The following is a 13,397-nucleotide window of genomic DNA, read 5'->3' on the forward strand; positions in this document are numbered from 1 at the left end:
GTTGTTGCTGTTCTGAGAGAGATGTTCTGTTAATTGTAGATGGTGTTGTCAGAGAGATCTCTTATGGGCAAGCTAATGATAAGAGATTTGGGAAATCTGCTCCTTGAATTGCCAGAGGGGTTTCATCTCTGTGCACCTTCTTTCTCTATTAATGGATAAAATAGCATTTACATTCTGAAGCAGTAGTATCTTTTTGAGTGAAAATTCCATGAGATGTTCAGACCTGCTAAAAGAAGTAAGTAAAAGGTCTTTTAGTGCTCCAAGCCAGAGACAGTCCCAAATATTAAGCAGGCATTGGTGCCCTCCCTGTACCTCTTATACTTCAGTTATTTTCTGAAATTTGGTAAGACTTGAGATGGTTAAGAAGGTGATGAGCAGTGGAAACAGATCATATATTTTGTGAATTGAGTGTTTGGAGATACTACAATTCACAGTTCTTCAAACTGTGTCCAAATGTTCCTTTTTCAAGTGTTGAGGCTCTTTTAAAAATAGAATATTCTGCATGAAAGAAACAAAAAACCCACATCAACATACAGCAGTGTCTTACTGCAAAATATCAGCCTCAGAGACACTCAAACTTTTCAGGGAAATAGCTGAAAATGTGTTAGTAATGCAAGTCATCCCAAAAGCTTATTCTTGCAGCTAGCCAATGAAATTTTAAAAGAAATTCAGGAAAATGTAATGAGAAGAGTGACAGTCTCCTTCATTAAATTGTGGGTGGTGTTGTGAGAGTAGCAGCAGAATTCAGGCACTTTGAGAGTAAACTCTCCTGCCAGGTTAATGGGTGCATCAGGTACAGTGCCTTGCTGTGAGAGCTCAGGCACTGCAGGTGGGTCTCTTTTCTGGTTGCACCTGCACTGGCTGGAGCAGTGACTGTCCCCATTCCTCAGGGACTGCTGTGCCCTCCAGGCAGTCACACTGGCCAGCCCAGCTGCTCCTGAACTCCCTGACCTCTTTCAGCCCAGAGAACAGCACTTGGGAGAGAATTTTTATTTGGACCCCTTGAGCTTGCTGGATTTGTTTTTAGCCACCCAGATGCACACATGCATGTCAGTAGCCCCTGCCAGAGGGAGACTTACAAGCAGCTGGGGACAGCTTGTGGGCAGTAAATTCTTTAGTCAGCACAGATCTTGCTGGAAAAAATGAGTCTGCCCATAATCAAGGGACCCTCACTACCATGTGTGCGAGCCTCAGACTCACTCACTGCTTCACCTGAGAGATGCTCCTCAAAGGTATCAGGAGGAGTCTGGATATTTCAACTCCACTTATTTTTGTGTACCAGGCTAGTTCTCATAGTGTTCTAAGATAAAATGAAGAAGGCCATACTATATGGAATAAAATGTAAACTTAAAAGTCAGAGTCTTGAAATGTCTTAGGTCTGGAGGCAAATGCTCTCCTTTCACCAACATGGCATCTACTGCTTCCATTTAATGTTGTGGCAAAGTTGTGAGATATGAGAGCTTTAATTCAGTTCTTGCTCAAAGAAAGTGTTTTATTTAAAATAAAACATACAGTTTTATTTTGTGCTTAGGGGCTTGAGATGCTGCTTCTAATGTAAGTAGGTGTTAATTTGTGGGTATAGTTCAGGGAAGGACATAAGTCTATCATAGAGTCAGCTTATCCAGTTTATCTCCAATGTAAAACTTACTTATAGAGGATGATCTTTGTAACTCTATGCATCAGATAACACACCTACACATCACTTGAATATGTTAGCACCATCTGAAATCTTAGTGATTTTTTTAAAGTATGAGTAAGTGTGTCGGTGACTCACATATGAAAGATTTGGGGGAGCCAAACAACTCAGCCAAGGGAGAACTGAGTAGGAAGTGGCCTGATTGCCATGGGGACAGAACTAGAGCAGATGTGGCAGTGAAGACAGAGTGATACTGAGCTGTCCTACAACTTTCCAGAAGTATCAAAGTATTGTTTTAAAGCATTTATGGAGCATATTAAAGCAAGTAACTACATGCTTTTTAAGATACTTTTCATTTTTATCTATCATTTCCAGCTTAGGTATTACCTTCCTTTATACTGATATGTGATTTTTAGCTATGGAATTCTTGTTTAAAATTTAAAAAAAAAAACACTTTCCTCTATTGTGGGTTGGTACTGCGTTCTTTTGGATTTCAGATCTAATATAAACTTCATAGAGGTATTTTCTAATGTTTTTTGAGAAATTTGTGTCCCCAAGGGTCACTGTAATATTTTCTTTTGAAAAAGTCTTCTATTTTGAAATCAATGTCTTGGATTATAGTATATTGCATAGGGTACAGCTATGTATAAATGGAGTTTAAGGTCTGAAGTTCCTTTTTCTTAAGTTATTTTTATATGAGTGGGGTTTTTTGTGAGCTTAAATCTTTGGTAATTTTAAGCAATCCAGGTTCCTGAAATCTTACCATTTAAGAGTGTAGATGTTTTTGAAACTGGCCACTTCTAGAATAGATTCAAAGCATCAAGGGATTTTATTAGAAGCATCCAACAGTTCGTATTTTCAAAGAATTAGATTCCCCTGGATACAGTATTTGTTGTAAAGCAGTAGTTTCTTATAAAGCCTAAAATATTGAAGTTTAGTTTAGTAAAATGTTTTGTTTCATATTCTGCCAAAAATATACCAAGCCATACTAAGTTCTGGCATTTGCAGCAATATTATATGTCATCCTGCTTCATGGATTTTACAGTGACAGGGAAACAGGATCTTACATGTAAGATAGGTCCAGAACTTAATGGTCACTAATCCTGTTGTAAAACAAGATCTGATGAGTTTGAAAGGACTGTGACATGTTTATGCATTGGAAAAATATCACATTACTTGGATGCTAGCAGTACCATTTAATATGGGAGTTTTTCATATTAAATTATGAAATGGGGCAAAATTAATTAAAAGAAGCAAGAGGGTTCTAATTTTTCTTAAGGAATTTGATGACTCCCTTTTACTGGCATCTTAAATGCTGTTTCTTAAAACAGATCACAACATGTGTAGTGTTTGTGCAGTGTCACACCCCAGTGGGTCTGTGAGACATAGACCAAAAGGGTTACTCTGAAGGAATATGGCAATAACAGGAACTCCTCTGTAATTGCAGTGCTGATCTGTGTGACAGATACAACATTCTTTTCCCTCCTCATTTGATAGATGGAAATTAAAATATTTAAATAAAGATGGGGTACTATAAAACAACTGTGCAAGAAAATTCACAAAGAATATGTGTGCTGTCAAAAGTTTTCAAGTTGTCATTAGCCAAGGGACTAAACACAGTTGTATGGAAAAGAATGCTACTCATTTGTGAGAGTCAATGATAAACTAAACTCCAGATTGCTGGAAGGGACTAAGCATTTGAGGTTTTTATCAGACTCATCTTTTGTGAATTTGCTTACACCTATTTATCTGTTTTCTCAGCCTGTGGCTATTTGACAAATTGTAAGATTCTTCTTCTATCTCTGTTTTATCACCAGATTCTAGGAACTAATGATAGTCTGGGTCAGAAGGTTAGCACTTTCTGGTTATTCTAGAGAAAGCTGTTTTCTCTTGTGCTTGCAGAATCCCCATGTGGACAGGGTATTTACAGAGCTACAAACTCACTGTATGTTTTTTTCATAATGTTCATTTACTTTTGATCATTAATTCACAACACAGTTTAAAAAATGGGGTAAGATCATACATGAGGGTCTTGTAGAGTCTGAGCTGGCATGCTAAGATCCTCTGTTGAGGCTGGGAAACATGACTTCTAGTTCCACTGCTGTAATGTTCATGCATTTAATGCTAAATAATAACTGGGCAAAAGATAGATAATCCAGTTATTGTGGACTTGAATCCAAATGGACATTTTCTACTCAAGTCCAGTATAGCTGGCCATAGCATGATTGATGACCTCAATGACTTTTGCATTACTATAGCAGGAGAAGAATTTTCCTTACACTCTTTGACTTATGGAGCTGAGGAGGAAAAGCATCCCAAGTCTGCTATTCCCAGAGTGTGGGCTGGTATTACATCATTACCACAAAAAGTACACACACCCTTAGCAATGCCTCCTGGCAGCCCAAAAGGAGTACCTGTGTAGGACTAGGGCAGTTCTGGAGGGTATGCTTCCTTAAATTATTCTTTTACCTGTAAGTTTTAAAATTTATTTGCTTCCCATCTCTGGAGAAAAATTATGGGATCAGAATTTTACCTTGCATGACTGAAGAGCCCTGTGAAATTGTTAATAGCTTTTCTCATCCTACAGCATACATAGATTTTATTTCTATGTTTTAAATATTATCTTAGAGAATAAAAATAAGCAAGAGTACAAGGAAATCTCAGATTATAGTATGTGAAAACTAACCTGAGTTTTGAGGATTTATTGTGTTTCTGATATGCATACAAGTCAAAACTTTTGTTATAGTATGTTCTTGATTTCAGTTTTTGCTGAACTTTTTAAGTGTTTGGGTGCTGTTTCTGCCATATGGGGATATGTGGTGTTGACATCTTACTGCCTCATTCATAAACAAAAGAACCCATTTTACCAATGCTAAGCAAGTATAGAAAATTTAATAGCTAAATCAGAAATTAAAAAGTGAAATAATTTATTGTCTATAATCCTTACTAGCCAAGTTAACTGGTCTGAGTTCTGCTTTGATTTATGACAGTTTGGCCCTTTTTTAAGATAGCTTACCTTCCTTGGATTAAGTACAGAGAAGGCATGCAGGAGCCCTGGTACACAAAAAATTGCTGAGTGTCTGAACAGATGATTACCAGCAATTCCATTTATGAAGTTTAATAATTTACTGTTTCCCAGAGTTGAATGACCTGCCTTGCTTTTACAGTAGGAAAGAAATATTCCCAGGTGTTGCCACAGGTCAGCTGATAAGGAATACCTTGCTGTCAGTAAGTTCATTGTTTGTCTTTCTCTGTCCAAAGCCAACTTCCTCATTGCAAAACTCTGGCCTTCCCTGGAACTGGATAGACTAGCTTGAGTTTGAAGCAGTTCCAAAACTGAGTGGTGGAGCTTTTTAGTTAAGGAATATCAACAAGGAAGACATAGAATTTTAAAAAAAGTAAATCTTTACATGAGTTACATTGTAGATTTACCCCTAGAGAAGTGAAATATGTCTTACACTGTGGTAACTAGAACTCTGCTAGATGTACATCTCAGCAGTTTAAAATTTGCTATCATGTGTTATCCTGGCAATGGCAATAAGGCCAGGCTCAGTGCAGCACAGTCAGTGGTGTGGTCAGCTCAGGAAAGCAGCTTTAAAGCTCTCAGAGCTGCTCCAAGCTGTCACTGCTTCAGTGCACATGTACCTGTACATCCTTGCAGAAAGGGGCTGTTCTGCCAGTGGGTGTGTGCCAGTTTACTGCATTCCATTCCCACTTGGCTCAGCATTGTTGGATTGTTTGCAAGGTATTCAAGGTACCTCTTAAAAATATATTAGTGACCTGGCACTTGACTGTTTTGAATGTGGGTGTACCCCAAAGGTTGCCTTTGGTATACATTTGGTTCTGGGCAAAGGAAGGCAAACTTTCCAGTCTTTACTGGGAAGTGATTCACATCATTCCCACTCATTTGTACAAGTCTCCAGATTAACAGTATTCACTAGGTGCCCTCTGAACTAGTTGTTCCTGCTTAAGCCTGGATAGTCCCTCTAGCTGCCTGCCATGAAAACTGACAGCTCATTTTCTACACCCTTGAGGTCTTTTGTTCTTAGCTGTTGTTCTTGAGAGAAGAAACCCAAAATTGTATTGATTCAAGTGGATGTTGTTTCTATGTACAGCATTTTATATATCACCACTCAACTTCTGCTGATTCACTGAGGATATTTCATAGCCATACTTTAAATATCAGTTTGACTTTACCTATTAGCCAGAATAGGTTAACAGATCCTGTAAATGCCATACTGACATACTGTCTCCACCAATTTATTCATATTTCTCAGGAGGCAGGTTGCAAAGCATTTTAGATACATACTAGGATCCAAGGGACAGCTGAGTGGTCTGTCATTGACTTCTTTTTGGTCAAAACCTTCCTGGAGGACTGAGTTGTAGGAGGTGGAATGATGGTGTGAAGTGAAAGAGACCTGTCCTAATGGGAATTCCCAGGTTGGAGGATCTGGTTTATCACCCAAGGGGACAAAACCAACATGGAACAGGCCTGATGGTCACATTCTTTGTTTTGAGTTTCCCTGATAAATTTTGGGAGAAAAAGGTAACCACATTTTAAATTAAATTATATATGAACTCTGCAGACTGTAGTAATTGGATGTGTGATAATGACCTTGTGTACATATTTAATAATTTAGTTATGCATTTAAACTGTTTTGTTAAAGCTGCTTTTTTTGCCATGATTAAAGAATCTTTGTTTCACTGAGCCCAGTATTAATGTATTCCAGATTCTTTTTCTTCAGAAGAGTAACAGATGTTCACAGTTTGGTGCAATTTTCAGATGAGCAATGCTGTTTATAATGAATTTTCCTGAGACCACCCAACTCATTTCACTTGTAACTTGAACTATGTCCAAGTGTTGATCTCAAGAGATGTAAAAGAGATGTAATAATTCTGTGCCCCACCCAGTTCAAAACACATGACTTAGTATAGATGGAATTTAAATATGTATACTTCCAATCTACATAGAAAGCTGAAGTTTTATCAAGTGTGCCATGAAAAATGGTGGTGGAAATAACATTCTTGCTTTAATTAATCAAGTATTCCTAGAATTAACTAAAATTATAAAACAAAGATGAACAAGTGAAAAACCATAACCCAGTAATTAAAATCAAAGAAACTGAGATTTATTCTGGAAAATGCAAATTTATTAAACACCGAAAAAAAAATAGAAATATAGCTTGGGATGAGGTGTGGGGATGTGACACAATGCATCACGTCTTGTCAGAAACAGCTGCAATAAATTTTGTGCTACATTTACCAAAATATGGTATGATTTAGAGCTGTCTCTATCCAAGCCAATATATTTAATGTCAAATATTTTTAAAAAATGGGTTGATAGGGTTTAGGGATATTAGAAAAAAGTATTGAGGAACTTTGGGTGACAGAAAATGAAGCTTCAATTCATATTTCTACATTTATAAGAAATCTCAGAGACTCAATTATATCAGTTGGAACAACTCACAAAGGAAGAAAGAAGCTCTGAATTACTTGAGACCATGAAAATTAAACAAACAGTTCTGAATTGACATTAATTGGTACTGAATGAAACAGATTTTTTTCTTTCCTGACATTTGTTGTACCTTGTATTTAACATTTAGTGCAGTGTTATTTTGAGATTATAAACTGAGAACTCAGAAAAAAAAATGCATGGAGAGGTTCCCATGGCAGCCATAGTGTGCAAATTATCTATGTGAGCATTATGATCAGGGTAATGTCACACCATGGTATTGAGCCTTGCTGTTTGGCAGGTATGTATTTTACAACATGAGTTAAGTGATAAATGTAGATAGTTATAAATGGCATTAAAATCCATTATCTGAATTTATTTTTTTTAGCAAGAGAATTGCTATCCAGTGTGATGCAAGAAATTTCTTTAATTTTTTTGAAAATACCTTGGCTGGAGGGTTCTGAGCTGCATATAGAAAAGCCATATAGAAAATGATTGGTTTTAGGGACCATGAATACCCAGCCTTGTCCTTTGCCAGCTCTCATTCTCCAGTAGAACCCCAGGGTTTTCATAAATGTGTGCAGTTGTGTCCCAGCAGCTGAAGTGTGAATGCAGAGCCTGACGGGATGCTGTGATCCCCCTGCTCTCAATGGCTTTTATGTTTGCTTAGCTGCTTGCCAGCAATGAAGATGCTATTTCAGCATCTTCCTTTCAGCTGAAGCCAGAAATACCAAATGCAAAGGAAACAGTGCTGCTGTGAATACTGTAGAAAGAGAGGTTTGGGGTTTTTTTGTGAAAAATAAATAAATTCATTAATCATTGCACCTCACTGTTATCTTTTTTTCTCTTTCTCTACTAGCAGCTTAAGGGCAAGCTGCCTCTTCAGTAATTCTTGTGTGCTGGTTGCTAATGAAATTCTACACTTTCTCATTTGGAAATGAAAAAATATTTTGTCAGTGCCTTGGTTACACAAGCTGTGGTAGATATTAGAAACAATCTGCTTTTTATAGTCTTATAATAGTCTTGACTTGAATACATGCCTGACTTTTGAAGAGTGACCTGTCTTGCTTTACAACAAAAGACTTATGCTTTTAAGCCTGAACTTAAAATCTTCTCAATCTCCAGTTTTTACTTACTTTTAAAATAGTCCTCTGAGGAAGTCAGTTACTTGCTTTGTTGTTGTTTGGACTTCTTCTTCTGTTTTTCTTTATGAAAATAAAAGAAATATTGAAACTTATATTAGAAAATGTATGGGATGTAACCTTCATTGCTGCTCTAGCTCTGTTTCCCAGGAAACGGATCAGAGCAGCATGAAATTTATCTAAAGCTCCCAGATCCGGTGCAGGAAAAGTGAAGGCAGGTCTAAAAACTGTCTTTTAAAGCAATGACTGCTAAGGACCTCTTACAAAGCTGTGGTGTGAGAGTTTTGTGGAGAGCAGAGTCTGAGTGAAAGCCAGGGAGCCTTTTGGTGGGTCTGCAGAATGCAAACTTGGAGAAATTCTCATCTGGGCAATTTGACAACCTTTGCTTGCAGTTACTCAGGAAGGCTGATTTAACTTAGACAATCCATTCCCATGAGGACCACAAATAGTTCCTGAGGTTGCCAGATTTTTTGTGGTCAGGTATCTGCAAAGGTGCTTGGAAGTCCCCAAACTTGTGCCCCTGGGCTGTGAGCATGGACAATGTGGTTCCATCTGCACAGGGGGCAGCTCTGACCCTCTGAGTGCTGCTTCTCCTTGTCCTGATTTGGGAGGGGAAGAAGAACAGCTCTAAATCCTTTAGTCCAGTAGATCTTCACCCACATTTAAGTCCTGATGTGCCACTATTAACCTGTGGAAAAACATTTGGCTTCAGAGTGCTGGATTTAGGAAATAAAAGCAGAGAATCCAAGTATTGTATATTTGTCAGTAGTTTGCAATGATGAAGCTTCCTGGTGTTGCCAGTAAACCACAATGTCACGTTGTGCTACTGGAGCTATTATTAAAATTGGACTAATGCTATCTTCCTGTGGGTAGGAAGATCAGATTAGCACATGCATCAGTTTGGCAAAAAACTCACATTAACTATACTTATTTCTGCTCTTGATTTTTCTGAAAAGTTCATATAGCCTGGCCTTGACTGTGTATTTTTTAATTTGCCACCTTCTTTAAGGCCTCTTTTGCCTTAAAAGCAGGGCTTCCATGTGTCTCATTTTTGTGATCTTAACTTTGTGTTCTGCTGATAATAAATTGAAGCTAGAGCTGGTTGAGAATTTTCCATCAGAAGGAATTTCAACTAGAAACGTCTGTAAAACAAATTCAGCAAAAAAAGAATTCTTTAAAAAAATAACTTTTTTAACAGGAAAATCAAAACATACTATTCTGTTGCATTTAGTTCCACCTGATTTGCCATATTTAAGTAATTGACCTCAAGGATTTTATCTTTGAGTCAGTTGAATAAACAAAGCTCTGGGAACTGTATGGCCCACTGAAAATATTTTTGATAGTAAGTGATAAATTTTGTGAAACCTTTTTCCCCTGAAGAAAATGAAGTGAATTCCTCCAAAAAGAGCTGACATGTAAGCACATTTAGCCTGTGTTTCCAAAAATGTGTTTCAAACCAAGAATGTGCTTACAGGTGTTTGGTCAAGTGTTGAGATGCTCCTGTCCTCCCATTTTGAAAGGGATAAATATGTTACTCAACCCTTGTCATACTAAGAAATAGCAAGCAAGGCAACATTATTCTAAAAAGAAAGATGCAACTTTTTCTAGTCCAGCAAACCCTAGAGTTTGATTTTGGCTTAAAAACAAGCAGGAGACACAGGAAGCCACAGGAAGAAGTGAGAGTGTGGTTTTCTTGTACACCAATGCTAACAAGCTTTAGAAAATATTCATACCTAAGACTAATAATCAAGATTTTTTTTTTAAAAAAGGTAACATTTATATTTTTATTTTGTACAGCTATAACCAATTTCAAAATTTTTTATTTCTTCTTTTAGAATGATCAGTCTATGCAAGATATGCAGATAATTGGAGGAGATGATCTTTCAAAGCTGACTGGCAAGGTTTGTTCATTTTATATTTAAGAAAGAGAATAAATTCACGAAAAATACTTGAGAAGAGCTATATAATTTTTGTCAGATACTAATACTGGAATCAAAGTTATTAATTCTTCTGTTGTTAAATTGCTGTGATGCCACTGTTTTCAGATTGCAGATGCCCAAAAAGGTCAGAATGTAGCTTCTCCATCCTTGTGCAGGATTTCTCAGTGGTTACACATGTACCAGCAGTGAGATTGTGGGCAAAATTTGTGCTGTAATGTTTCCCCTTAGCTTGTTTATGTCATGGAGCTTCAATGGGTGTGTACAAGCAAACTGCACAGTGCATATCTCTGTTGAATTCAGCATATGAGTTTAATACCATTTTGCCTACTGCACAAAATTCAGTTGTGGAGCCTTTCACTCAAAGAATCAAATGGGATTTTTTATTTCGGCATCAGGCTGGCTATATGACTGAATCTGCACTAAGCCTGAGCCTTGTGATAAGGAGAGAGTGGTTTGAGGCAGTGAAAAGGCCATTTTCATCCAACCATGGTAATACAAAGCAGTACTTTGAAGAGGAAGGAAGGCTGATTTCATTAGGCAAATGGCCTGTGTGGCAAATGGTCAAAAAATGGTTTCTTTACTTATGCATTAAGGCAACATAATACTTATCTTGTTATTTGTACTGTATGTGCAGTCACTGTCTTATTAGGTGGTTCTAGATAATATCAGTTTCTTCAAAGCACTCAAATGGAGCACTAGCAAACTCATTTGTTTTGTTGTACTATAGCACACAGAAAAAGAAGAGGAAAACAACTTTAAATATTTCATTAATATTAAATATGGTTTGATGCAACTAGAACTGAAATTTAAAAAATGCTGTTATAGTCAGAATATTTTAGTGATATGTATGTACTCAATTTACACTTCTAAATACTCCTGCTGGGTGTTGTTTCCTAATTACCACTAAAGCCTTAATGATATTCTGGGGAAATATTAATTAATTTGCTACTTTCTAATATTCAAACACTGGAGTTACCTGTTTTTCTGTGATGATTTTGCATATGTTTCTCTACCTCACAGGCAGAACTGGCAGTGCATCTTACTTAACATTTCTCTTTTTGAACATAGTTCAAACACTTTCTAAACTTCCAGGCCCAGCTCTCCTTCCCCATCTTCCAATCCCAAATTTCCTTGATTAATGGTTGCAGATATTAATATTAATTCCAGATATTATATTTCCAGTTTCACTTGAATTCAGTGGGCAAAACATTATTTTTTGCAAGACTTTAATGTATTTATCTGTGCCCACATATGTATGAGAGAGAAGGAAGATTTCACCCTATTAAGTTCTGCTCTTACCAAAAATTAAGTAAATTCTTTTCTTACAATGAAAATCTTGGTAATCTTTTTCTCAGTGGCATGGTTCTCCTGTTGCCAGATATGGAATGGGACACAAAATTTGGCTGTTGGGAGGCTGAGAGATACTTGGGGAGAAAACTGAGCAGCAGCATAGTTTAAGATAGCTGGGCAAGGAGGCTGGGATCTTGGGTAGGTGTGAGGCAGCTGCTCTGGGAATAAATTGCTGCTCAGGAGGGCAGCCCAGAGCTGGAAGCTGAGTGTGGAGGCTGAAGTGGGGCAGGAGGGGAGAGATGGGACTGCCAGGGGAGCAGACACTCAAAGGGCCTGTTTGGTGTTTGTTTGTATGTGGGGCTGTCTGACACAGCTGATGTAGGAATAAGGAAATAGCATTTTTGCCAGAACACGTGAGAACAGGGTTCCCTTGAGACTTATTTTACTGCTTGAAAAGCTGGAATGCAAAGCTTAGGCTCAAATGCTCATGCTTGCATGTCTAAAGTTGGATATGTGAAGGAGTGGCCTTATGTCCACAGATGCCAACTCCTCCATCTGTTGTTGACTTCAGCAGTTAAAGCAAGTATTCAGCACATTTTACTAATCAGCCATTTGTGGGCTGATTCAGAGCCTCCTACAGGCCATGTAAATCTTTTCCTTGAAGTGTTTTTAGTACCTCTAAAAGCTGCTGCCTTTTAAAACTGCCAGTTCAGTAGGCATCCAATGTCACTGAGTGAATTAGTTGAAGACTTACTCAGAGAATTCAACTTCTTTGCTATCGAGCAAGCTGTGTTCTTCCTCTGCCTGCTTGGAGTATTGGATAAGAAAAGATTGTAATGATATTAAAAAATTAATATACAGAGTTACATCTCATTAACTTACTCATCATGGAAGGTGTTTTCTAAAGCACAGCTGTGGGCTTGGAATATAAGTTCCATTATGTTTCTGTAAAGTTAAAAAGCATCAATAAAAGTAAACAATTTTGAAATTTACAGAGAAAAGATTCTGAGATTTTCATGTTGAATTGCATTTCATTAAGTAATAATACCTGGAATCTCAGCTAGCCTATAATCTTAGTGAAGAACTAAGGCATGTTTGCTGCCTATTGGAAAAACAGAGTGAACATGCTGGTACATAATCATGTTGGGCTTTTTTTTTTTTTCTGAGAAAGCCTGAAGAAAGCAAAAAAATTTAAAAGCTAATTAGAAAGAGGCTGTTAAGGAATAGTTCTTAGCTCTGTTAATAGCTCTTCAGAATAATATCTCCTCTGTCCTTCTCTACAATATGCTTTTGTTTATGAAATTATAATAAGCCTGGCAAAAATGTATAATGACCCAAACCACGGAAAAGAGAAATATGAGAGTTGGCATACAGACCCAAACTGCCCAAATTGTTACCTGAAGAAAATCATGTCCCATTTGAAATTTTTCTTCTGTAAAGAAAGTCACTGAGGCAAGAATAAAGTTTTCCATGGCACACATCATTAATTAAGGTACTTGAATAATGAAGCCTGATACAGCTTAACAGTCTAATGCTTTGTAAGCATTTCTATCCAGAAAAAAATATAATTTAATAGTCTCTCCTTTAATCATGTAAGTAGTGAACATAAATTTTCTCAGTATCTGATTTCATAGTAAAGTAGTTAGTTTTCAAAGTTACTTTAAAGCTGAAGTGCTCACTTGGGTAAAATTTATAATTAATATTTGTAAAGGGGAAAACATTTTGAAAATGGGATATAATAAATTACTGTTCAGAAATCTGTTTCACAACAAGAAGGCAATGAAAATGTATGGAGATGAGGTGAAAGAACAAATAATATAACCCTGCTTTGTATCAATACTGTAACCATACTGTATAATACTGTAAAAATTCCTGACATATTTTCAACCATTTGTGACATTTGAACAAAGTAAATTTTAAAGCATCTAGAAACTTCA

At 37.0% G+C, this 13,397-nt stretch overlaps 1 protein-coding gene across 3 annotated transcripts in view; it reads left to right on the top strand.

Annotated features, from left to right (window-relative positions):
• PRTFDC1 (phosphoribosyl transferase domain containing 1) overlaps window positions 1-13,397 on the top strand; it is a 42,856-nt gene that overhangs the window by 12,284 nt on the left and 17,175 nt on the right. For all 3 annotated transcript variants that reach the window (XM_058030005.1, XM_058030013.1, XM_058029996.1), the window contains exon 4: window positions 10,066-10,131. In XM_058030005.1, the coding sequence (XP_057885988.1) occupies window positions 10,066-10,131 (66 nt within the window). The remainder of the gene's footprint in view (window positions 1-10,065; window positions 10,132-13,397) is intronic.

The sequence above is a fragment of the Melospiza georgiana genome, chromosome 1, assembly GCF_028018845.1.
Source record: "Melospiza georgiana isolate bMelGeo1 chromosome 1, bMelGeo1.pri, whole genome shotgun sequence".
Lineage (NCBI taxonomy): Eukaryota > Metazoa > Chordata > Aves > Passeriformes > Passerellidae > Melospiza > Melospiza georgiana.